At 41.3% G+C, this 26,654-nt stretch overlaps 1 protein-coding gene across 1 annotated transcript in view; it reads left to right on the forward strand.

The window, feature by feature from the left end:
• Nucleotides 1-26,654, forward strand: part of LOC115474292 (SPATS2-like protein) — a 159,496-nt gene that overhangs the window by 20,489 nt on the left and 112,353 nt on the right. The window contains exon 2 of the mRNA XM_030209700.1: nt 22,337-22,406. Coding sequence (XP_030065560.1) covers nt 22,368-22,406 — 39 coding nt within the window. The 5' untranslated portion in view covers nt 22,337-22,367. The remainder of the gene's footprint in view (nt 1-22,336; nt 22,407-26,654) is intronic.

The raw sequence follows: 26,654 nt of genomic DNA on the forward strand, positions 1-26,654 counted from the left end.
TTTATGAAGGCGTTTTTAGAAGGATGAACTTGGACCCGTTATTGATGAGTTCTCCTAAAAGCTGGAAATTGTCTTAGTGTTAAATTGTTATTTGCTGTCATTTGCTCACATGCTGAAGTCAGCTCTCCTGCCTCCCAGTGAAAATTGGGACTTTACAGCCAGCAACTCGTGGTGAGAAGTACGTGAGTGAGAGGAACAGCGTTGACTTCCTGGTTGCACATCAGTGACATCATTTCAGGGCATTTAAATTGATGCTGCTTCTGAGGCATCATGCCATAGGCAGTGTGCCAAAGGGGCATGCCCCCACCCCTTTGTACACCCCTTCATACGCAAATGCGCATGCAACTGAGGACAGAATGCTGTCTGAAAATTGTTAATTCATAATAAGTTTTATAAGGCCTAAAATGGGGGGAGAAGTGCTGTTGCTTTTATTTCTCGTGATAAGTTCTTCAGCTATAACACGTCAAGGAATAAAGTCCTATTCTTACTAATTCAAAACGCTGTTTGAAAGATTTTCATTTTAGAGAAAGTGTGGAGAATACCTCCAGAGATTATGATTATCCTGAGATACAGGGGTTGCGTTGAAGGTGAAAGGGTTGTAATAGAGATCATGGCCTGAGCAAACAGCAACTAATTACAATTCCTTGCAAAGATATAGCTGAGGAATGTTACCTGCCCATTCCGGTAGGTTATGTTAATGCTAGGTCAATATCAAATAAAATAGAAATTATAAGGGTTTGGGTGGAGGAGGAAAAATGAGGGGTACTATTTCCACCTGAAACATAGCTCCATGCCAGGGATGATCCAATCCTAAATGAGCAATGTCTGATAAGAGATGAGAAGAAAGGAGGGGGCATAGCTATAACGTATAGCTCTTTCTTTTATTTATTTATTTATTTATTTTATTTGCTGCATTTATATCCCACATTTTCCCACCTATTTGCAGGCTCAATGTGGCTTACACTATAATACAACAACAATCACATTAATGGGATAAGGAAATCTGAATATAGATAACGAATAAGGTGCATGAGAATATTATGGCAATCATTTTAACGGAACATATAAAGAGGAATCCAATAAAATTTATCTGGAAATATGATGTTTGATTTTAACAGAATATTTCTAAACAGCAAGGAAAAGACCTCAAAACGCCCGAACGCTTACTTTCAGTTTTCGGCGGCTTTAACTGGGGGCGTGGTGTTCATCACTGGTCATAAAAACCTTGCTTGGAAAGAATTATTTTAACTTTTAATTTATTTCCAAAAAGATTTTAGCAATTTTGCTCTTTTTTATAAAAAAGTTTTTTTTTAAATATATTGACAATATCAATGTTAACTTCAAAATTTATTTAGTTCATAAAAACCTTCACTGATTCTCATGAAGTGTTATAAAGCAGCTTTACAAAGATAAAGTCGAGCACTTATCAAGCAAGGTTTTTATGACCAGTGTTGAACACCACGCCCCCAGTTAAAGTCACCGAAAACTGAAAGTAAGCGGTCGGGCATTTTGTGGTCTTTTGCTTGCGTTTTAAGAAATATTTTGTTAAACATCAAACATCACATTTCCATATAAATTTTATTGGATTCCTGTTTATATGTTTGGTGACCTTGTATCTTGGAGTCCTGTATGGTGATCCTCCTACTATTGTTTACTTGATCATTTTAACGGAATAATAATTTCAGCCTTGTTGCAGTTATGGTGCATAAGAAAATTGTGTATAATGAGAAGTGGGTAACTAGATAGAACATAACATAATGATAACAGGATAAAATATAATGTTCAATAATTAGGGTGTAAGTTAGAATAAACAGATTTGAACAGTTCCATTAAACTTGTATCTGGTGAAGTTTATGTGTCGGTATTTTATGGGGATCTTTTTTGTATGTTTTTTTAAACAGATAGGTCTTTAGTGATTTCCGAAAGGTCATCAGGTCATGTGTTGTTCTCAAGGTGGTTGGTAATTCATTCCATAGTTGTGTACAGATATATGAGAAGCTGGATGCATGTATTGATTTGAATTTAATTTCTTTGCAGTTGCGATAATGGAGATTTAAGCAAGTGCATGATGAACTTTTGTTATTTCTCACTGGTAGATTAATCAGATTTGACATATAGGAAGGGACTTCTCCATAAATGATTTTATGAACTAAGGTGCATATCTTGAATGCAATTCGATCTTTCACAGGAAGCCAATGCAATTTTTCTCTAAGGGGTCCAGCACTTTCGTATTTCGCCTTTCCAAAAATCAATATGGCTGCTGTGTTCTGGGCAGTCTGAAGTCTCTTGATGGTTTGAATCTTGCATCCCGCGTATAAGGAATTACAGTAGTCCAGATGACTCAGTACTAATGATTACACTAGGTTACGGAATGTCTCCCTTGGAAAAAAGTGTTTCACTCTTCTAAGCCTCCCCATTGCATAGAACATTTTCTTTATAACATTATTCACGTGATTATCTAGATTTAGATTGCAATCAATTTTTAAGCCTAGGAGTTTCAAGGTGTCCGCAACAGGAAAAGTATGATTTAGTGTGCTTATATTGGTGTATTTGATTTTATTATATTGCAATGATATTATAAGGCATTGTATCTTTTCAGCGTTGAGCTTCAGATGAAATGCATCCGCCCATGAATTCATAACCTGGAAGCTGAGATTGATTTTATCTGCAATTTCTGATAAATCTTTTTTAAACGAAATATATATCGTTAAGGTAGAGCTTATATCTGATCTTATTTCCCTTCATATTTGCATGTAAAATTCAGGAAGATTCATTACACGGGCAATTATGCTGTATTTTATGCTACCGACCTTGAAAATGGAAAGAGGTGCAGTTGGATTTTATGGATTTTATCTCAAATATGGCTGTAGTTTATTGCAATGTGATAGTACTAGGAGACCTGAACTTGCACTTGGATAACTGGAATGAGAAGAATACAAGAGATTGTAAGGATTTTTTTTATAGCAATGGGGATTTCATTACCCTTATGTATCAGTCACACATGTAAAAAAGACATGCTTTAGGCGTGATAGCTTATAGGTTCCTAGAAGATCAAAACTTTAGGATAAAGGGCATTAACTGCGAAGAAGTGATATGGGCTGACCACTATAGGATGGCCTTAACTCTTAATTGGAAGGAGAACATAGTGACTTTTTAACATAGTTAAAAATGAGATACATCCTAGGACACTTGAGACACGTGGTAAAGTAGATGGTGAATAATACTGGACAAATATGTATAATGGGCAATGATCACCGAATGCTGAATCTGTCAACTTCTTGTCAGAGTGGGACCATAGATGTAGAACTGTGTTAGATGAAATAGCTCCAGTGAAAGTAAAAAAGATAATCAGGCAGAGAAAGGTGCCCTGGTTTAACAACAAATTAGGTGACTTAATCAGGCAGAGAAAGGTGCCCTGGTTTAACAATGACAATGTGGAAAAATAAAACAGAGGTTAATAAAAAAAGAATGGAAGAAAGCTTTAAAAGAATATAAAATCAAACTGAGACTAGCTAAAATTAAATTCTATAGTGAAGAAATTGGCATAGACTATAAAAATGTATAAAAAATGATATGGGTTGGTAAATGGCCTGTAAGGTACTCACACAAAGTGGAGGAACACTCAGTCCCTATGTCAGTCCACAAGAAAGAGTTCAAAGAGTAGGGTAGAACGGCTTTTCCAAAGGACCAAGGGAGACGTTAGTTCAGAAAGATGATGGAACTACTCAAAAGACTCGATATAGCTGCTGTGTTTCGGCATGAGGATGCCTGCTTCAGGAGTTTCATGATATTCGTTGTACAAAGGTAGTTGATGTTTCCAAGACAACATACCAGAGTAGATACCAGAGTCAGTAGATGCACAAAAACACATTTTTGCCAACAGAAGCGATTTGCGCATCTACTGATTCTGGTATCTACTTTGCTCATTAAATTTGTATGTTGTCTTGGAAACATCAACTACCCTTGTACAACGAACATCATGAGACTCCACGCCAAAACACAGCAGCTGTGTCGAGTCTTTTGAGTAGTTCCAATAAAGATCATCTTTCTGAACTAATGTCTCCTTTGGTCATTCGGAAGAGCCTTTCTACTCGACTCTTTGAACTCTCTCTGTTAGATGCTCAAGCATTGACTACCAGTAGTGATAACCCCCCCCCCCCCCCCCCAAAGCAGATGAGCTGGCCAAATATTTTGACAATAAAATAATAAACTTGAGGAAAGGACTTAAGAATAGGGAAAATTAAATCAATAGCTATACTGAAGAACTTAATAGTTACAAAGAAGAAGTTGTTGCGAATAGAGTGTGGACCATGTTTGAGGATCCCAAGACTGGGTTTGTGCATCACATGATGACAAAATTCTCCTCAGCTTATTGTATGATGGACATTTATCCAACTTGGTTAGGGGGTCTTTTACAAAAGTGCGCTAGCGTTTTAGTGTGCGCTAAATGCTAGAGATGCCCATAGGAATATATGGGTATCTCCAATGTTTAGTGCATGCATATTTTTAGCATGCACTAAAAATGCACACCTTTGTAAAAGGGGCACTCATTTAAAAAAGGGCCTGTTTACTGAGTTCAACAATTCACACTCTATATGGCCTTTATGCTACCTAAAGGATTATACCCAAAAGAGAAAGGTAATATTATGTTGTCACCCATCCCAAAAAATATTAAGCGTAGCAAGGGTGACGTTAAAAGCTACAGGCCGGTTGCTTCAATTCCTCTCATGGCCAAGATCATGAAAGGAATAGTTGCAAAACAATTAATGGACTATCTGAGCAACTTCTCTATAATTCAAGAGTCCCAATCAGGGTTTAGGCTGCAGTATAGTACGGAAACAGTTTTAACAACATTAATAGCCAATTCTAGGAAAGAGATCAGCACAGTGAAAAAGATCCTACTCTTAAAATTTGACATGTCATCAGCTTTCGATATGGTAGATCATCAAGTTCTGCTAAGACTACTAGACGAAAGTGGGATTGGAGGAAAAATTGCTGAATTGATTTGAGGATTTCTTAACATCTAATTCATACCAAGTGAAGATGGGCAAAATAGTTTCATCATCCTGGAAAGTGGTTTGTGGAGTTCCACAAGGTTCTTCCCTCTCGCTTATACTGTTCAGTATAATGATGATGATGATACCACTTGCAAGGACCTTAGCAAAACAGGTTTCCACCCCTTTTTATATGCGGATGATATATCCATATACATTCCTTTTTACAAAGAACTGAATGAAATCTTGGACCTGATCAGACTAGGGGTAGGCGTCTTGGGTGTCAGCTTTCACGCTGAACTTTAGAAGAGAACCCCCCCCCCCCCAGAATTTTAATGGTTACATCCCCATACTGTAATGTCACCTCCAGTATTATTGTAGATGGGATCACATATCTCGTTTTAAATAATTTGAAGGTCCTAGGAGTAGTCTTAGATCATAAACTAACCTTTGAAAAACAAGTTGCAAGTGTGACATCCAGAATGTTTCATATGATATGGAAACTGAGAAGAATTAGGGGCTATTTCCCCAGAGAAGTGTTCCGTATGTTGGCGCAATCAATGGTACTGACTCATTGGTTATTGTATTCATCCTAGAGTACTGATAAAACTGAAAAATGAACTTGCGGAGCTACTGTTAGTGATATGCAATTTATCCTTAAAATCGAGCGTGATACCAGAAGATTGGAGGGTGGCCAATGTAACCCCGATTTTTAAAAAAGGTTCCAGGGGAGATCCTGGAAATTATAGACCGGTGAGTCTGACGTCGGTGCCGGGGAAAATGGTAGAGGCTATTATTAAAAACAAAATTGCAGAGCACATCCGAGGACATGGATTACTGAGACCAAGTCAGCACGGCTTTAGTGTGGGGAAATTTTGCCTGACCAATTTACTTCAATTCTTTGAAGGAGTAAACAAACGTGGACAAAGGGGAGCCGGTTGATATTGTGTATCTGGATTTTCAAAAGGCGTTTGACAAGGTGCCTCATGAAAGGCTACAGAGGAAATTGGAGGGTCATGGTATAGGAGGTAATGTCCTATTGTGGATTAAAAACTGGTTGAAGGATAGGAAACAGAGAGTGGGGTTAAATGGGCAGTATTCACAATGGAGAAGGGTAGTTAGTGGGGTTCCTCAGGGGTCAGTGCTAGGACTGCTGCTCTTTAATATATTTATAAATGATTTAGAGATGGGAGTAACTAGCGAGGTAAGTAAATTTGCTTATGACACAAAGTTATTCAAAGTTGTTAACTCGCGAAAAGATTGTGAAAAATTACAGAAGGACCTTACGAGACTGGGCGGCTAAATGGCAGATGACGTTTAATGTGAGCAAGTGTAAGGTGATGCATGTGGGGAAAAAAGAACCCGAATTATAGCTACGTCATGCAAGGTTCCACGTTAGGAGTTACGGATCAAGAAAGGGATCTGGGTGTCGTTGTTGATATTACACTGAAACCTTCTGCTCAGTGTGCTGCTGCGGCTAGGAAAACAAATAGAATGTTGGGTATTATTAGGAAAGGTATAGAAAACAGATGTGAGGATGTTATAATGCCGTTGTATTGTTCCATGGTGCGACCGCACCTTGAGTATTGTGTCCAATTCTGGTCGCCACATCTCAAGAAAGATATAATGGAATTGGAAAAGGTGCAGCGAAGGGCGACGAAAATGATAGCGGGGGTGAGACGACTTCCCTATGAAGAAAGACTAAGGAGGCTAGGGCTTTTCAGCTTGGAGAAGAGATGGCTGAGGGGAGACATGATAGAGGTATATAAAATAATGAGTGGAGTGGAATAGGTGGATGTGAAGCGTCTGTTCACGCTTTCCAAAACTAGTAGGACTAGGGTCATGCGATGAAACAGTGTAGTACATTTAAAACAAATTGGAGAAAATTTTCTTCACCCAACGCATAATTAAACTCTGGAATTCGTTGCCAGAGAACGTGGTGAAGGCGGTTAGCTTGGCAGAGTTTAAAAAGGGTTTGGACGGTTTCCTAAAGGACAAGTCCATAGACCACTACTAAATGGACTTGGGAAAAATACACAATTTCGGGAATAAAATGTATAGAATGTTTGGTAAGCTTGCCAGGTGCCCTTGGCCTGGATTGGTCGCTATCGGGGACAGGATGCTGGGCTTGATGGGCCTTTGGTCTTTTCCCAGTATAGCATTACTTATGTACTTATGTAATGGAATTTTGAAAAAACTGCAGACAGCTCAGAATACAGCAGCTAGGTTAATCTTTGGGAAATCATGGTTCGATAGAGCCAGACTGTTATTACAAGCTTTGCATTGGCTGTCTATATTTGGCTTAGCCCCAGATATATGAGGGAACTGATTATTTTACCATTAAGAAATGTGAAAATAGGAGTGAGAAATTATTTGACTCTTCATTAGCCTAGCTATCAGAAAATACTTTAAAAATCAGTATGCTCAGCTGGACTCTATGGCTATGGAACTTGCTACCCAAAGACTTAAGACATAGGAATAACTTTAAACTTTTGCAAACACCTAAAAGCGTTCTTTTTGTGAAAATTTTACTGTAAGGATAACTGAATTTTAATAATCTCAGACTTGATACTATCTTTCAACTAGACTGTCTTGATGTATTAGAGTTTTTAAATCAACTGTTGATATTTTATTTAATCTTGTAAACCGCATTGAACGTATATTGGAAAATTGTAGAATATAAATACTGCTATAAATAATATTTATTTTGATTTTATTTATTGGCACTAATTGGCAACAATTAGAATTTCCGTACAAATCTTGTTAGGCATATTCTATAAAGATGCACGCACAAATTCTAGGGCCCTGTTTGCTAAGGCACGCTAACGTTTTAGCACGTGTTAATGCTAGAGACACCCATATATTCCTATGGATGTCTCTGTTAGCGCGTGCTAAAAATGTTAGAACACCTACAGTGCAGCTTAGTAAACAGAGACCCTAGTGTGCATATCTGAAAAGGGAGCATGGCCATTGGAGGGGCATGGGCAGGTCATGGGTGTTCCAAGAATTTGCATGCACGAATATGCCTGATAAATTAGAGAAGAGATTTACACTAGGTTTCAGTTGGTGTAAATCCTTGTGCCTATAAGATGGGCATGGATCCTGGCACTAGGTACAATTATATAAACAGCACCCAACTAGGAATGCTGTTTATAGAATAGCGCTTAGCGATCATTTGTTTTTGGTGCCATATATAAAATTTTGTCATTGATGCCTAAATGTTGATGTCCTTTTTATAGAATAACCTCCTATCTGTATATTGAAGGGGTGGAAGAAAGGTGGCATCAAGAAATTATCTATATAATTGTGATATTCAGTCACTTTACAGATAATTTATATGCTTAGTTTAGGCCTGCTAAAAATTTATGTGTATATTCAGTGCTGCAGATCATATGTATAGCAGTGTTGAGTGTATATGATAATTTAAACACCGTGACTGATGATTAAATTATTACAGTTGCCATTACTGCTGAAAATCTATCCCATCATTTCTTTCTCTATAACATCACCAAAATCCCGCCTTCTCTAGACAACAGCTGGAACTCTTTGGATTCTTGTCACTTCTCACTTTAGAGTACTGCAACCTGCTCTTCGCATGTCTCCCATTAAACCACCTCTCTTCACTCCAGTCTGTCCAAAATTCTGCTGCATGGGTTATCTTTCAGCAGTGTCACTACATTCATACACCCTTCTTCCCAAGTCACTATACAGGCTCCCTATCCATTTCCACATGCATTTAAGTTCCATTTGCTTATTTATAGGTGCATTCATTCTGCAGCTTCTTAGTACTCCTTCTTTTATATCTCTTTATGCACCACTTCTCATAAACTCTAATGATCAAGCAAGCAATTGCCCTTACTTATCGCTTTCCACCTTGTTCCAGCATACACTTGAATTGATGCATCATTGTCCTTCTCTAATTCTATTCTGATTGAGGCTAAAAACTTATCCATTCAAGGCTGCTTTTAATTTTTTACCCTAAGGGGCCCTTTTACAAAGGCATGCTGAAAAATGGCCTGTGGTAGTGTAGACGTGTGTTTTGGGCACGTGCAGAATCATTTTTCAGCGCACCTGTAAAAAAAATGCCTTTTAAAAACTTTTACCGAAAATGGACGTGTGGGAAAATGAAAATTGCCGCGTGTCCATTTTGGGTCTGAGACCTTACCGCCAGCCATTGACCTAGTGGTAAGGTCTCATGATGCCAATTATTGCCTGCATGCCAGAAAATACAAATATTTTCCAGCGCACGTAGCGGACGCACGTCAAAAATGAAATTACCGCAATGGCCACATGGTAGCCGGGTGGTAACTCAATTGGTGGGTGTGCGTAGGCGCCTACATGGCTTAGTAAAAGGGCCCCTTAATTTCTCCATACACCCAACTTTGTTCCAACCATTTTTAATAATTGTTGGGAAGTAAGATCAGTGCTGGGCAGACTTCTATGGTCTGTGTCCCAAAATAACAAGATAGATCAGGATGGGCTGGAGTGGGCTTCAATGGCATCTCCAGTAGTTGAGAAGTAAGGCCAGTGCCGGACAGACTTCTATGGTCAGTTCTGAAAAGTGATTTGTTCTCTGGTCCTCAGAGTGGACTTTCACTGTGCTGAGCCTCTACATTTTGAACAATAACTTATGTGTTTAGTGTTGCTTGGTTGAATTGACCCCCGAGGCAGGCATTAGTTCACAACGAAACACGGCCCGTGTCGGGTCTTTAATAAAGCATACTTGTTCCATTCTTGAGAGCCCTTTGTGCTTTTTTCTGGACTGCATGTGCTGTGTACTTTGACCCTCTCCCGTGTATGTTGCTGAAAATGGCATAATCAGGTTAGGATCAAGTATGTGTATGTTATATCACATTTGTAGCATATGCTATGAGTATGGGTATTATGTGTCACTGTTGAGGAAAGGGAAGGCATCTTAAAGTTAAAATTAGAGAGTAAAATGTTGTTAATTAGCAATATGGTTTAACCGTTATCATAATTAATGTGGCCATAATAACAAACTGATCTTCAGAATATTGGCATGGTTGTATGATATTGCTGCATAAGAACATAAGCGTTGCCATAGTGGGGCAGACCGACCATCCATCAAGCCCAGTATCTTGTTTTCAACAGTGGCCAATCCAGGTCACAAGTACCTGGCAAGATCCCAAAAGAGTAAAACAGATTGTATACTGTTTATCCTAGAAATAAGCAGTTTTTTCCCAGGTTCATCTTATTAATGGTTTATGAACATTTCTTTTTGGAAATTATCCAAACCTTTTTACAATATACCTACTATTGGGAAACTGGAACAAGCTGCACTGTTACACATTCCTACGCAGACACTACATGCTAGCAGAATCCTTCATCTCAGTTGCACATGCAGAACATGGACAGACCCTCGTCTAATACAGAATAGGGATCCACAAAAAAAAAAACCATACAGACAAAAGTTAAAATAGAGACGCCCTCCTCTCTTCCCAAGAAAGCCAGACTTAGTGCAATACTGGTAAAAGAGAAACAGAAATTTCTCCTGTACTTTGCAAAATAAAAATAGAAAAAAATCCCAGGGCAAGCAGTTGCTTCCTCAGGAACTTATCCAAACCGTTTTTTTAAACCCAGATACGCTAACTGCTGTTACCACATCCTCTGGCAAAGTGTTCTAGAGCTGGTGTTATTAAGATGGAATATATTCAATTTAAATGGAAGTAAAATTAAATTAAAATCTCCTTTCTTTGGGGTACATGGAATCACATCTTCATCTGTTTTGTAGAAGTTTACATTTTAAATACACAAATGGATTATTTTGTTTTGAGGCATGTTTCAGGGACAAGTAGTTTTAGAAGTCAAAATAAAAATAAATATTTTATTTCATGCAGATTTCTTCTGTTTAAATATAACTAAATGGGCTATAAGCACCTAATGTAGTCCATTGGTTTTCTTATATTTTGATCCTATGATGACTTATACTGTGCCAAAACTGAAAACTCTTATCTGGTCAATAATAAAAGGAGCTCATTGTGAACACTAGTCACCCTAAAAGGTTGTTTTGTGGCTGTACATGAGGAATGAGGGGGCATATGATGAAGTTAAGAGGAAATAGGCTTAGGAGGAATTTAAGAAAGTATTCATTTATGGAAAGGGTGGTGGAAGCATGGAATGGCCTCCCGGTGGAGGTTGTGGAGACTAGGACTGTGTCAGAGTTTAAGAAAGCATGGGACAAGCATGTGGGATCCCTTAGGTAAAGGAGGAGTTAAGGGTTACACTGGATGGGCCATTTGGCCTTTATCTGCCATCATATTTATATGTTTCTATGTTTCTAATTGTGATAGTGAATAAATAAGTGTATGTTTAAGGAACAGGTTATTTTGAGTTAGTCTTCACTGGACCAAACTTGCTTTCCTTGTGCCATCACCATAGAATTCAGTTATATCATGGGAGCAAGTACATGGATATGTCTGAAACATTTGACAAAGTTGAGATTAGTATATAAACCCAACTGGGCATTGAAAAGTCTGGCCTTTAGTGATGTCACATATTCAGAAATCATAACCATAAGTATAGACAGTTATTCAAATATTATCACATGTACACACCAGAACAGTCATCCATACACACATTGCAAAAGTAAACAACAACGTCTACAGAGTACATCCAAAACTTTATTTTTATTTTCTCATTTTCATCTTCCAGAATTCTAGGCAGCAGGACACAAAGCAGTCCAAAACAAAGTCAGAAACAACATAGTTAATACCTAATTGTTCAACCGCCCTTAGGATTCACCTTTGGGTTTAAAAAGAAAAACCATGTGCATATAAGGACTGAATAAATGAATTAAAACAAAGTTTAAAGCAAATGCCTTTAATATGTAATACTTAGTAGCAATAATGAAACAATGATGGAATATTCAGTAGTAAGCAGCCTGAGCCAACAGATTTATTTTCCACTGAACATAATTAACTTTGTCCAGTTCAGCACACTATTAGCCACCATGTTAATACAATGTTGGCACTTTTAGACTGACTGGACAGAACTTCTGCATGAAGGACGCCCTTCCCTCATTATTCAATACCTCTCTGTGAAATAGTAATGTAAAAAGCAAGTGCGTTTTTATAATATACTACTGCATTCCATAAAACAAAAGGAGCAAGTTCCTACATGCCATCTTTTTCTTTTGATGTATGCACAGGAAAAAAAATATATTAAATGCTCCCAGGTTCCAACTGAATTAAATTTTTTTTTAAATTGTACTTTTAAATAGTAAGTTTGATTGATTATTAAGAACCTGAAAACATCTCTGCATGAATACAGGGAGTCCCTATAACCAGCCTCTCCAAATGACACGATTTACAGTTTAGAACAAAGTAATACTCTAACCGATGAAACCAAACTTCCTCTGTATACATCCGTATGCTGCACAAGAAGAAGAAATAAGTTAGTAAGAAGATCAAATAAAAATGCTACCAACAGTAAAAAAACAACATGGATGGAGCAGCTCCTAGATTTGCTTGCTTTGTTTTAGGTAAATGAGGATAATGGCATTTCAGAGGAAAGGGAGGGAGACAATGAGGCTTAATTTCAAAGCACTTAGCCTCCCAAAGTTCCATAGAAACATATGGAACTTAGCCTCCCAAAGTGCTTTGAAAATATGCCTCAATGGCTTTCAACATTTTTACTTCAACCTCCTTGTTCGAGCCGCTGCCTCCCGACTTGGCTGCAACAAAAATGAAGCCATGTGCAAGGCCATAGCCCTATGCTCGCCACTAGCGCCTCTGCCAAAACTGGCACGGATTCTATAACAATGCATGTAATTTAACAAGCTTAACAATCTAATGAGCGCTGATAACAGCACTTAAGCAAAAATGAGCACAAATTAGCACTGATTAGAATTTAGGTGCACAGCTCGCTAAGTGTATTCTGTAATGATGGTTGCTGAACTTCTAATGCACACAGGCAAATACTCATGCAAAAGGGGTATGGTTATGGGCAGGGATATGGGTGTGGCATGGGCATTTCAAAATTTATGCGCCTAGTTATAGGATATGGCCCAGTGCGCCTAAATCTACATGCTGGGATGTATGCCACATTTTCGTTGGTGTAAATGGATGTGTGTAGATTTAGACGCTGAAATATCAACTAGGCACCAATTAAAGAATACGCTTGGCACTGATTTCAGGGCTGATTTTTTAGGCGCCATATATAGATTCTTCCTCTTACCCCTGGATTCTATATAGTATGCTTAGATTTAGGCGCCAAAATAGACACGGATTCTGTAACACCGTGTGTAACTTAATTGGCTTAACAAGCTAATCAGTGCATGAGCGCTCATAACAGTGCTTAAGCTAATGAGCACTGATATCAGCATTTAACAAGCAATAATGAGCACTAATTGGCACTGATTAGAATGTAGGCGCACAACTCGCTAAGCGTATTCTGCAACGATGTGTGCCGAACTTCTAAAGTGTGGAGACAAAAAGGGACCTGGTTATGGGAGTTTTGTGGGCCTTCCAAAATTTAGGTGCCTATGTGCCGTATGTGCCTATATTTATGTTCAGAGATTTACCCCAGGTTTTCATTGGCGTAAATGGATGGCGCACAGATATCGGCGCTGAAATATCAACTAAGCGTATTCTATAATCGGCGCCTAAATCTTGGTGCCGATTATAGAATACACTTAGCACTGATTTCAGCGCTGATTTTTTAGGCACCATATATAGAATCTCCTAAGTGGCTAACAGGCTATATTGCGTGATATAACTGGCTAGCCATGAATATTCAGTGGTTCGCCGGCTGAGTTTAGCGGCCAAATCAGACTGCATAAATAGTAGTCCTATCTTTGGCCACTATAAACTTAACAGTGCTGATTATTTACTTTGCTGGTTAAGTTTAAGCCAGCCAAAAAATACCCCTGGATATTCAACACTGGTCACCGGAAACAGCCTGGCATTGAATATCTATGCTCAGCACCAATGCAGGACACAGCCGGCCTGCCTACGCTGGACTGAATATTAGCCTCCCAGTTTCTGTTATAGAATAGGCTCCTATTGTGTGTCTTTGGGGTTCCTAAACAGAAGTGCCCGGTTGTAGAATTGCCCCTATAATGACACTGAATATATGTATTAATTTAAATGGCGCCACCGCTGAAAATTGACCTCTTGGTGCCTGAGGAGTGTTTTACTCTGCTACTGGAAAGCAGGCATGGCTCCCACTCTCTAGGATTTAGCATAGTTTAAACTTTAAGACCTGAGCCAAAGTTGTGCTTTTCTTAATACTGTTCACTGTTTAATGTGAAGCTTCAATCTGAAGCTTAGATGCGCAGTGGACTTTTGTTGATGACTGCCTTTCCTCTAAAATGCAGCCATCACCGTGACAGTCCTCAGTATGGAGTAAAAGGAAACAGTACCCTCTGGAATCCAGTATACTTACCTCCCAAATCCTACTTGTAGGTGTGATTATTGCATGTAGCCTGTGACTCCCTTTGTGGGTGCTGTTGTTAATTGCTTCCACGCATTTCCAGCAGTTTGCTCTTCAGAATTCAATTTTATAAATGTGTGTGTGTGTATGTGGGGGGGGGGGGGGGGGGGGGGGTTGATATTCAAAGTGATTTAACCGACCAGAAATGGCTCCTGGCTGGTTTAGTCACCTGTTTGAGGCACTGAAAATAACTGGTTAGCGCTGAACTGAAAACTGGCACCTTTGGGGGTGTTCCAGGGGTGGAGTCAAGTTTATTAAGAACTTTCTATCCCGCCTATCAAATGTGCGTCTAGCAGTGGTGTAGCTTGGTGGGGCCATGGGGGCCTGGGCCCCCCCTAATTTGCTCTGGGCCCCTGGTTGGCTGGCAGGGTGCCCCAACACCCTCCAGCTGAAGACTTCATCCAGTGCTGATCTGGCGTGGCGCCGCCACATTGCCTGCCTTGTTTTCTCTTCCCCTCACGTCGGGCACCTTCCTTTTAGTGAAATTGAGCATGCTGAGTTTCACTAAAGGAGTGTGCTGGACATGAGGGGACGAGAGAGCAGGGCAGGCAGTGCGGTGGCACCGGAGACCAGCGCTGGATGAAGTCTTCAACTGGTGGGGTTTGGGGACCCCTGCCAGCCAAAATATATAGTGGCAGCAGTGGGCGGCGGAGGGAGGCGGCGGCAGGGCGGTGACCAAAATGTGCCCCCTCACCTTGGGCTCTGGCCCCCTCCCACCTCAAGGTCTGGCTATGCCCCTGGCATCTAGGTGGCTTACAATCTAATAGGGAAAGAAAAACAGAAAACAAAGTATACACACAATGATCTAAAAGGACATACCGACATGATATGAGCAAGGGAGGAACTACAATAGCTGATGTGAAAGAGAGACAGGGGAGAAGGAAAAACACTAGGAAAAAAACAATTGCCAATATTCAGCACTTAACAGGCCAGGCTAACCGCATAAATAGGGCCGCATAAAAGTCAGTCCTATCGTTGTGATAACCCATAGCTAAGTAAGTGCTGAATATCGCACTTAACCGGTTATGTATTAGCCATGCTGGTGCCCAGACATGGCCTGGCATTGAATTCTGGGTTTAACGCCAGTGATGGTCAGCAAATCACTGATTGTTGCTGGCTGAATATCGGTCCTGTGAATTTTTATCAAACATATCTGTTAATAAAGAGAAGCACAGCTTATTAAAACTGATCTACAGTTTCACATATTATGAGGTGTCAAACATTGGTAGAATTAAAAAGAAAGACAAAATAAACAAAGATACTTGATATGATAAGGTGTTATATGCAGGAAAGCATAATAAAGTATGCAGAGATTCACGGTGTCACTGCATCTTGATAGCATTATGAGAAGGGCAATACAAGTCTCTCTCAGCTATACTCCTCATCTCTTGAATCTCAACTTTTATTGTAATCCTTTAATAGGACCCAGGACAGCCAAAACAATACACTCTTATAGCTTATACAAGAAAGCTAAGCCAAGAATCTGTTTTACATCAAATGTTAATGTTTCATAGAAAATGGAAGATTATACTACTATGCAGTGTTCTAGTGGCATATTTGTTAACATGTGGTGCGTGTTGTGTGCTGCTAGTGTTATTAGTGAATAGGTGAGAAGAAGCAGTAAGGGTGGAAGTGACCACACTAAGTCTGTTCCAGGATAAAATGAGTAAAAAAGTTTATTTACCCATAAGGTCTTAAAATAAGTTCAAATGCAATAGATGCACCAACACAACTTGTAATGCATGTGCTGTATACATCTTGTGTTCGCAGGTGCTCAGTCTCAAAATTTAGTTCATATAAAACCAGCAGTCAGTCTTACAAGTCATGTGCTGTTCAGATAGACCCTACACAGGCCATGTTTCAGCAATTGAGCCTTCCTCAGAAGTCCTTTAATGTATAGCACAAATTTTCCACACAAATAGGACGCACTGTTAATAATGTCACCTAGATTCAGTGGTGTGCTGGTAAATTTTTAACAACAGGCTCTCTCCCCGGTCCACTTCGGCGCCCCCCCCCCCCCCCCGTCCACCACTGTGCCCCCCGTCCACAACTGCGCCCCCCCCCCCGTCCACCTCTGCGCCCCCCCGTCCAACTCTGCGCTCCCCAAAATTGCAGAGCTGGCTATAGCCAGTGGGTGGCGGGGGGGGGGGGGGGGGGGGCAATGCATTACTCTCTCCAGGAAAAAAAAAATTAAATGATCCCAGGTTCCAATCTAATTCATGTTTAATGTGGGATAAAATGCCATAAATAAGTAAATAAATATAAACTTTTAATGTTGAGCACCTGATTCTCAAAGTGAACATATTCCAAACACTATAATGAAAATAAAATGATTTTTTCTACCTTTGTTGTCTGGTGACTCTTTTTCTGATCGTGCTGGCCCAGTATCCAATTCTGCTGCTATCTGTCCTCCTAACTCCGTTTCCAGGGCTTCCTTTCCATTTATTTCTTTTACTTTCCTCCTTCCTTCTTCATTTCTGGTCCTCACCTTCTGCCTATTTTCTTCATCCATGTGCAGTTTTTCTCCTTTCTTCCTTTTCCCTTATCTTATCTCCTTCCTCACTCTTCCCTCCCCTCCATCTATGTCCAGCATTTATTCTCTCTCCCCTCCTCTCCCCCTGCCCTCCATTCACCCATGGCCAGCGACCCTTCTCTCTCCTGCCCTCCATCCACCCATGGCCAGCAGTGACCCTCCTCTCCCCTGCATGCACCCATGGCCAGCGACCCTTCTCTCCCCTGCCCTCCATCCACCCATGGCCAACGACCCTTCGCTCCCCTGCCCTCCATCCACCCATGACCAGCAGCTCCCTTCTCTCCCCTGCCCTCCATCCACCATGGCCAGCAGCTCCCTTCTCTCCCCTGCCCTCCATCCACCCATGGCCAGCAGCTCCCTTCTCTCCCCTGCCCTCCATCCACCCATGGCCAGCAGCTCCCTTCTCTCCCCTGCCCTCCATCCACCCATGGCCAGCAGCTCCCTTCTCTCCCCTGCCCTCCATCCACCCATGGCCAGCAGCTCCCTTCTCTCCCCTGCCACCCCCTCCCGACTTGTTCCGCAAATTCTCCTGCTTCCTCCCTCCCTCCCTCACCGACCCTACCTTGGCCATCAAATTCTTCGGGGCAGGCAGTGTTGCCTGCCTGCTGCCATCGCTGACTTTCCTCCGCTGCCCGATCGCGCTTCAAAATGGCCGCCGAGACTTACAGAAGTCTCGCGAGGCCGCCTCTGGAAGTCTCGGCGGCCATTTTTAAAGCGCAAACAGGCGGCGGAGGAAAGTCAGTGATAGCAGCGGGTAGGCAACACTGCCTGCCCCGAAGAATTCGATAGTCAAGGTAGGATCGGTGAGGGACCGGATCCGGAGGGTGGAGGGAGGGAGAGCTGGCTCGCCCTTTCCAACAACCGGCTCGTAAGTCCGGCCAAAATTTAACAACCGGATCTTGTGAGCCGGAGCGAGCCGGCTCCAGCACACCACTGCCTAGAGTGAAAGTACCATAAGACGCTGTCGCGCAGAAACCAACCGCGTAGTCCAGTGGTTCCCAAACCTGGTCCTGGAGGCACCCCAGCCAGTCAGGTTTTCAGGGTATCCACAATGAATATTCATGAGTGAGATTTGCATGCACTGCCTCCACTGCATGCAAATCTCACTCATGAATATTCATTGTGGATATCCTGAAAACCTGACTGGCTGGTGTGCCTCCAGGACCAGGTTTGGGAACACTGGCATAGTCCAAAGATATGCTGATTTTATTATGGAACAGACTTACCCCCCCCCCTGTTTACTTACCCCCCCTCCGCTCGGAGGAAAGGAAGGTGAGGAGTGGAGTTCCTCAGGGGTTGGGGCTGGGGCCTATTCCGTTTATTATATTTGTGGGTGATATTGCTGAAGGGTTGGAAGGAAAGGTTTGCCTTTTTGTGGATGACATGAAAATAGCCAATAGAGTCGATACCCTGGGGGGAGCAGAAATGATGAGAAGGGATCTCCGAACATTAGAAGAATGGTCGAGGGTCTGGTAGTTAAAATTTAATATGACAATCCAATCTTATAGCTACAAGGCTATAAATGTACTACTATTTATAAATGCACCCGATGTAACTCTGACTCACAAGCGGTACCCAGTCACCAACTAGTGGAGAAAAAAGGCATCAGTAATACCACCCAGCCAGCCAATACTTTCAGCTATAAGGCATGGGCTTGGTATACCATCATCTTGCCTGAAAGAAACTCCACAGTTTTTCTATGCTTGAGTGTTCGCTGAAAAGTCCAAGTGACAAACTTGTGCATATATACAGGACACAATTCTATCTACTGTAATTTTGTGCAATGTTCAATCCTGTCTCCTAATTGCCACTACGTCTCAGATCTACAACTTAGGTGCAACAGCCTCCCAGCACTTATCTGAAGATCAAACCAATGTCTCCGATTCCACCAGGCCTGTGCTGCTCCAATTCAGCAAAATTTATTGCCAAGTTAAAATTTAATGCCAAGAAGTGTAGAGTGATGCACTTGGAGTGCAGAAACCCAAAAGAGAGATACTGGATAGGAGGGGAGAGATTAGTAAGCTCGATTCAGGAGAGAGACCTTGAGGTGTTGGTGTCCGAGGATCTGAAGGTGAAGAAACAATGTGACAAGGCGATGGCCATGGCCAGAAGGATACTAGGCTGCATAGAAAGGGGTATAACTAGCAGAAGAAAGGAGATGTTGATGTCCCTCTACAAGTCATTCGTGAGGCCCCACTTGGAGTATTGTGTTCAGTTTTGGAAGTCATATCTAGCTAAGGATGTAAAAAAACTGGAAGCAGTGCAAAGAAAAGCTACGAAAATGGTATGGGATTTATGTTGCAAACCGTACAAGGAGAGACTTGCTGACCTGAACATGTATACTTTGGAGGAAAGGAGAAACAGGGGTGACATGATACAGATGTTCAAATATTTGAAAGGTATTAATCAGCAAATGAACATTTTCTGGAGACGGGAAGGTGGTAGAACTAGAGGACATGAATTGAGGTTGAAGGGGAGCAGACTCAGGAGTAATGTCAAGAAGTATTTTTTCACAGAGAGGGTGGTGGATACATGGAATGCCCTCCTGCGGGAGGTGCTGGAGATGAAAACGGTAATGGAATTAAAACATGCGTGGGATAAACACAAAGGAGTTCTGTTTAGAAGGAATGGATCCACGGAATCTTAGTGGAAATTGGGTGGCAACACTGGTAATTGGGAAGCAAAACTGGTGCTGGGCAGACTTCTATGGTCTACACCCTGATTGTGACTGAATAGATAGGGATGGGCTTGAGTGTAAATTTTAAGGGGCTTTGATGTTAGCTTCAGAACTTTTAGTACAAGAAGAGTGCTGGGCAGACTTATACGGTCTGTGTCCTGAGAATGGCAAGGACAAATCAAACTCGGGTCCAACTTCTCTTACATAGGCACGCGCCTGTGGAACGCATTGCCACAAGCGGTGAAAACAACTTATGATTACCTAAAATTCAGAAAGTCATTAAAGACTCACCTATTCGGAAGGGCACATCCGAATGACCCAACTTAAATGACTCAACCCTGCAACACTTCACTATTAAAGATCGTATTGGACATTAATGAACTCTTTTACCTCAACCCAACTTGATTGAATCTTATCTTCCCTATCCCATTACAACATATCTTCCCTATCCCAATACAACATTTTGTACCTATCCCGTACCGGATTTGGCGAATGCCTTCACGGTATTATGTAAGCCACATTGAGCCTGCAAATATGTGGGAAAATGTGGGATACAAATGTAACAAATAATAATAAATAATAATAATATATAAAGTATCGCATATCAAGTAAAATTAGTTTATCTTGTTGGGCAGACTGGATGGATCGTACAGGTCTGTATCTGTCGTCATTTACTACGTTACTATTCCGTACTAGCAGCTGTCGTGCGCTAATGCTGACATAGCTCATTCACTTTGAATGGGCTGGGTCGTCATTGTTGTGTGGCTTAGTAAACGGGGGGTTAGTGTGGTCACTTCCACCCGTTTTGCTTTTTCTTGATTATTTTTGTGGAAGTGCTTGGTTTGCTTCTTCTATTAGTGAATAGATCTCATTAGACACAATGGAAGCTGTGGTAAATAACATGTGTTATTGCATGTTAGTAAATAGATTCCAATGTACTGTAATGGTTGTAAAAGAAAATCTCATTCCATTTTTGAATTACATATTACAATTTAATCACTCAACAGTAATAGAGTCTTGCAAAGCAATTGCAAAGGTAATGCCATGAAGACAATGACCAAAGTAATCAAATGAAAATTATAACCATAGCTTTCCATGGCTATAGCTCCTGAACTAAATCTGATGGTATTGTGTGCAAGACTCAAGCAGTAGACGTGTGCTTGGAATGCTATAATTTGATCTGAGAGGTGACAATCCTAATCTCTTGCAAAACCAACTAAGGAGAAAATTTTATGGAATTCAGTTTCTTTAAACTGAAAACTGACTGAAACTGAAAACGTTCTGTGGGCAGAGAATCATAAAGAGGTTTAGCTGGTTCAGAGGTACTAATTCAATCAGAAATAAAACTCTTAGGAGTTCTTCTTGATTCTGGGTTGACCATGGAACCTTATATTAGCAGTATCGTACAAAAATGTTTCTTTGAGTTAATAATGTTACAAAGGCTTAAACGTTATCTAGATGTGCGAGACATTTTTAATTGGTTATCCAGTCTCTGCTGGTCAAACCATTAGATTATTGTAAAATGCTTTTTATGGGCCTCCCTCAGAAACAACTTAATAGGTTGCAAGCTATTCACAATGCTGCAGCTAAGCTGATTTTGAGTGGGAGGAGGAATGATCATATGATACCTTATCTGACCCAACTTCACTGCCTACCATTGATTGCTAGGATTGAGTTTAAAATTTTAACTTTTCATTTTAAAATACTGTATGGTTTATGTCCAAGTTATCTTAAGGATTTTGCGATAATATATTTTCCTCAAAGACAGTAGCCAGGAACTTTTTATAGGGTGCTTCTCCCCCATCCCCCTTGCCCCTCCTCTGCACTACCCCCATCTCCGTCTCCACCTCCCCCCCCCCATGCCGCCCCTGTTTTCATTTCCATCGCCCCCCCCTCACCACTTTTAAACTCTCTTGGCTTGAGTCTTCACCGTGGCAGCGGCACTCAACTACCTTTGGCCTGCTCCGAGACTTCCTCCCTGAACTGTCCCGCCCTCAGGGAGGAAATTCCAGAGCAGGCTGCAGGCAGGCACGCTACCCAGGTGAAGACTCAAGCGAGAGAGTTTTAAGGTGGGGAGGGGGCCTAGGTCTGACAGGAGGTGCGTATGCCACGATGTACCTACTCTAAATATGCCACTACTCAAAGAAGTCTTTGTACAGTTTATGAACTGAAATTAGTCAGACTTTCTAGACATATTTGTTGGTTGACATCTACAGAACAACAGACATTATTAGACAAATGGGCTGAACTATGGAACTCTCTTCCAGCCTTTTTAAGAAACATTAAGAATTATGTATTATTTTGCTGGCATTTAAAAACAAAATACAAAATATTTGAGTACGCACTGAGTTCACTGTTCAAGAGATAAAGCTGAAGTCTGGTGTCATGGATTATGATATTTAAGATAATTTAAATTTATTAGTTTGAGGTAGGTATATTTTTATGTTTGCTATGATTGTAATCTGGGGGAATATTATTATATTCTTATTATGTTTATTGCTGTAATTTGCCCTGAATTGATAGTTGGGTGTAATATGAGTGTATTAAATTAAATTTTAGGAACCAAGGGCTTACTTGTGTGACAGAAGAAATTCCATGTTGTGGCTGGGAATTTATAAAAATAGCATAGTGAAAATGGGAAATTAAAAAAAAATTCCCTCTGTTTCTTTTTCATCACAGAAATATTTTCCAACTGGATACCGAGACAGGGATGGCTGAAACCAATTATCAAGGGAATATCAAGGACAAGGTAATTACAGTACTGTAAAATGCCTTCTAACCATTGCCCGTTTGCGGTCTAGCAGCAGTGTTTTGCAATTAAATAATACATTTTACAACAAGGAATTTTCTAATATATCATTGCCTATTAATTCAAAGGGCATGTAGGCCTTCAAAGTTGAAATATGAGGCAATACTATAGGCATTGCAATGAGTGTCTCAGTGGAAATAAAAACAACGTCTCGTCATTATTGGTTCCAGTGAATACTTCTCACCCTGAAATTTGTATGATTCTCATTTGCTTTTTAGCTATTAAAGGTTTTTTTCCTCTCAAGTTACATAATAGTTTTTCCATTTCAGAAGCTTCAGTAATGCTAGAAATAAGAATACAGTATACAGGAAAGTATTTAACTGGCTGTGTCAAATTTATGCTGAAGGAAAAATGGTGAAAAAAAGACTGAAAGGAGCAGCTCGCAGAGTAAAAAACTTGCATCAGGCGTGGATGCTGTTTAAAAACACCATCCTGGAGGTTCAGGACAAATATATTCCACGTATTAGAAAAAAGGGAAAAAAGACTAAACGTCAGCCGGCGTGGCTAAACAGTAAGATAAAGGAAATCATTAGAGCCAAAAAACAATCCTTCAGAAAGTGGAGAAGAGAACCAACTGAAAGTAACAGGATAGATCATAAGGAATGCCAAGCCAAATGCAAAGCGGAGATAAGGAGGGCAAAAAAGGACTTTGAGAAGAAATTAGCGTTGGAAGCAAAAATACATAGTAAAAATTTTTTTAGATACATTAAAAGCAGGAAACCGGCCAAAGAGTCGGTTGGGCCGCTGGACGAAAATGGTGTTAAAGGGGCGATCAAGGAGGACAAAGCCGTAGCGGAGAAATTAAATGAATTCTTTGCTTCGGTCTTCACCGAGGAGGATTTGGGGGGGACACCGGTGCCGGAAAGAATATTTGAAGCGGGGGAGTCGGAGAAACTAAACAAATTCTCTGTAACCTTGGAGGATGTAATGGGTCAGTTCAGCAAGCTGAAGAGTAGTAAATCACCGGGACCTGATGGTATTCATCCCAGAGTATTAATAGAACTAAAAAATGAACTTGCGGAGCTACTGTTAGAAATATGCAATCTGTCCCTAAAATCGAGTGTAGTACCGGAAGACTGGAGGGTAGCCAATGTTACTCCAATTTTTAAGAAGGGTTCCAGAGGAGATCCGGGAAATTATAGACCGGTGAGTCTGACGTCGGTGCCGGGCAAGATGGTGGAGGCTATTATTAAGAATAAAATTGCAGAGCATATACAAAAACATGGACTGATGAGACAAAGTCAGCACGGATTTAGTGAAGGGAAGTCTTGCCTCACCAATCTAATGCATTTTTTTGAGGGGGTAAGCAAACATGTGGACAATGGGGAGCCGGTTGATATTGTATATCTGGATTTTCAGAAGGCGTTTGACAAAGTGCCGCACGAAAGACTCCTGAAGAAATTGCAGAGTCATGGAATCGGAGGTAGGGTATTATTATGGATTAAGAACTGGTTGAAAGATAGGAAGCAGAGAGTAGGATTGCGTGGCCAGTATTCTCAGTGGAGGAGGGTAGTTAGTGGGGTCCCGCAGGGGTCTGTGCTGGGTCCGTTGCTTTTAATGTATTTATAAATGACCTAGAGATGGGAATAACTAGTGAGGTAATTAAATTCGCCGATGACACAAAATTATTCAGGGTCGTCAAGTCGCAGGAGGAATGTGAACGATTACAGGAGGACCTTGCGAGACTGGGAGAATGGGCGTGCAAGTGGCAGATGAAGTTCAATGTTGACAAGTGCAAAGTGATGCATGTGGGTAAGAGGAACCCGAATTATAGCTACGTCTTGCAAGGTTCCACGTTAGGAGTTACGGATCAAGAAAGGGATCTGGGTGTCGTCGTCGATGATACGCTGAAACCTTCTGCTCAGTGTGCTGCTGCGGCTAGGAAAGCGAATAGAATGTTGGGTGTTATTAGGAAGGGTATGGAGTCCAGGTGTGCGGATGTTATAATGCCGTTGTATCGCTCCATGGTGCGACCGCACCTGGAGTATTGTGTTCAGTACTGGTCTCCGTATCTCAAAAAAGATATAGTAGAATTGGAAAAGGTACAGCGAAAGGCGACGAAAATGATAGTGGGGATGGGACGACTTTCCTATGAAGAGAGGCTGAGAAGGCTAGGGCTTTTCAGCTTGGAGAAGAGACGGCTAAGGGGAGATATGATAGAAGTGTATAAAATAATGAGTGGAATGGATCGGGTGGATGTGAAGCGACTGTTCACGCTATCCAAAAATACTAGGACTAGAGGGCATGAGTTGAAGCTACAGTGTGGTAAATTTAAAACGAATCGGAGAAAATGTTTCTTCACCCAACGTGTAATTAGACTCTGGAATTCGTTGCCGGAGAACGTGGTACGGGCGGTTAGCTTGACGGAGTTTAAAAAGGGGTTAGATAGATTCCTAAAGGACAAGTCCATAGACCGCTATTAAATGGACTTGGAAAAATTCCGCATTTTTAGGTATAACTTGTCTGGAATGTTTTTACGTTTGGGGAGCGTGCCAGGTGCCCTTGACCTGGATTGGCCACTGTCGGTGACAGGATACTGGGCTAGATGGACCTTTGGTCTTTCCCAGTATGGCACTACTTATGTACTTATGATAAAACTGAGAGGTGTGCACCTCAGGATACCATGCACATTTGCAAACTCAAGACTGAACTAGATAACTTTTTAAAAAGGTAGGATTATGTAAGGGCTCTGGAGAACAGTGCAGTCTGCAAAACCATGCAAGTTGAAATTAGGCCCTGGGTAGATACACAAAGATACTTTTTCTCAACCCTCTTCTTTGAGATTAAAAAAAGAGTCTAGTTGTGTTTCCTAGAATAGCTATATTTTTGTGTATCAGTAATTTAGATTCTATAGCAAACTAAAATGCCAGAGACTGATTAAGTCACAGTAAGCATCTATCTCCAAAGTTTACTCGGTAGTGGAAAGAAGTAAACTTTTGTCACAACTGTAAGGAAGTCCGGAGTAGTGAGCCCTTGGGCCACTGCCGGGGACAGGCAGCAGCAGGTGAACCACCCAAACAGGAAGTGAGGCTGAACACAGACAGGCTAGTACAAGATTCAGGACTCTTAAACAGGCTTGGCTGGAACCGGAGGCTGGAACGGACTTGGCTTGGCTGGAACCAAATGCTGGAACAGACTTGACTTGGCTGGAACTGGAGGCTGGAACCAGATACTGGAACGGACTTGGCTTGGCTGGAACTGGATGTTGGATTGGACTTGGCTTGGCTGGGTTGGAACAAACAGTGGAGGAACTGAAGCTGTAGACAAACAGGGCAGACACAAGTAGGGTAGAACTGAAGCTGAAGACAAACAGGGCAGCCACAAGCAGGGTAGAACTGAAGCTGAAGACAAACAGGGCAGCCACAAGCAAGATAGAACTGAAGCTGAAGACAAACAGGGCAGCCACAAGCAGGATAGAACTGAAGCTGAAGACAAACAGGGCAAACACAAGCAGGATAGAACTGAAGCAAAAGGCGTGCATGACAAGAACTTACAGGGCTGGAACTGCAACAAACACACACAGATGAAAGCTCCTCGGAAGACCTCTGTTGCAAAGGGAAGCCTGAAAAGTTTGCAGGTGCTTAATAAAAGCAATTACAGATGAGGTCACAGGGGAGGCTTGGCAGCAGGAACATCAGGGCAAGTCTGAAGTGCTGGAACACCAGGACTGGAATGAACTCTGGAACATGTCTGGGAAACAGGAAGAAGACAGTCCACAGCAGACATAGGGCCTGGTCACCTGGAGGCGAGGTGAGTGTAGGCATAGGATACAGTCACAACTGTGACAACTTTTGAGATAGACGCCATTATGCTTTAGATTGCACTGTTGCTGCTTTGCCCTAATTTTGCTGCTGCTATGGACTCCTGACGAAGGCATAATCCAAAACATGGACTGTGTAGAGTCCATGTTATAGTGAATGTTTGCCTGTTGTTCTGATTGTGCTGACTCCAAGTGAATATACAATAAAGGCTTAGCCATACTTTTTCTTGATTCATCGCCTTGGTCATTCCCACTCTTTGGCTTGCCCGTGCTGACTTTTATGGGATTGTTTGTTTTTTTGTTTTTTTGGCATGCACTAATGGCAACATGCACAAGTGTCCATTAATTTAAAAAATGGCAAATCGGCCATTTGTACTGCTGCAGTAGAAAGTGGCCTTAGCACACACGACCCCTACTGCATAGCTACA

This window comes from Microcaecilia unicolor, chromosome 7 (genome assembly GCF_901765095.1).
Source record: "Microcaecilia unicolor chromosome 7, aMicUni1.1, whole genome shotgun sequence".
In the NCBI taxonomy this organism is placed as follows: domain Eukaryota; kingdom Metazoa; phylum Chordata; class Amphibia; order Gymnophiona; family Siphonopidae; genus Microcaecilia; species Microcaecilia unicolor.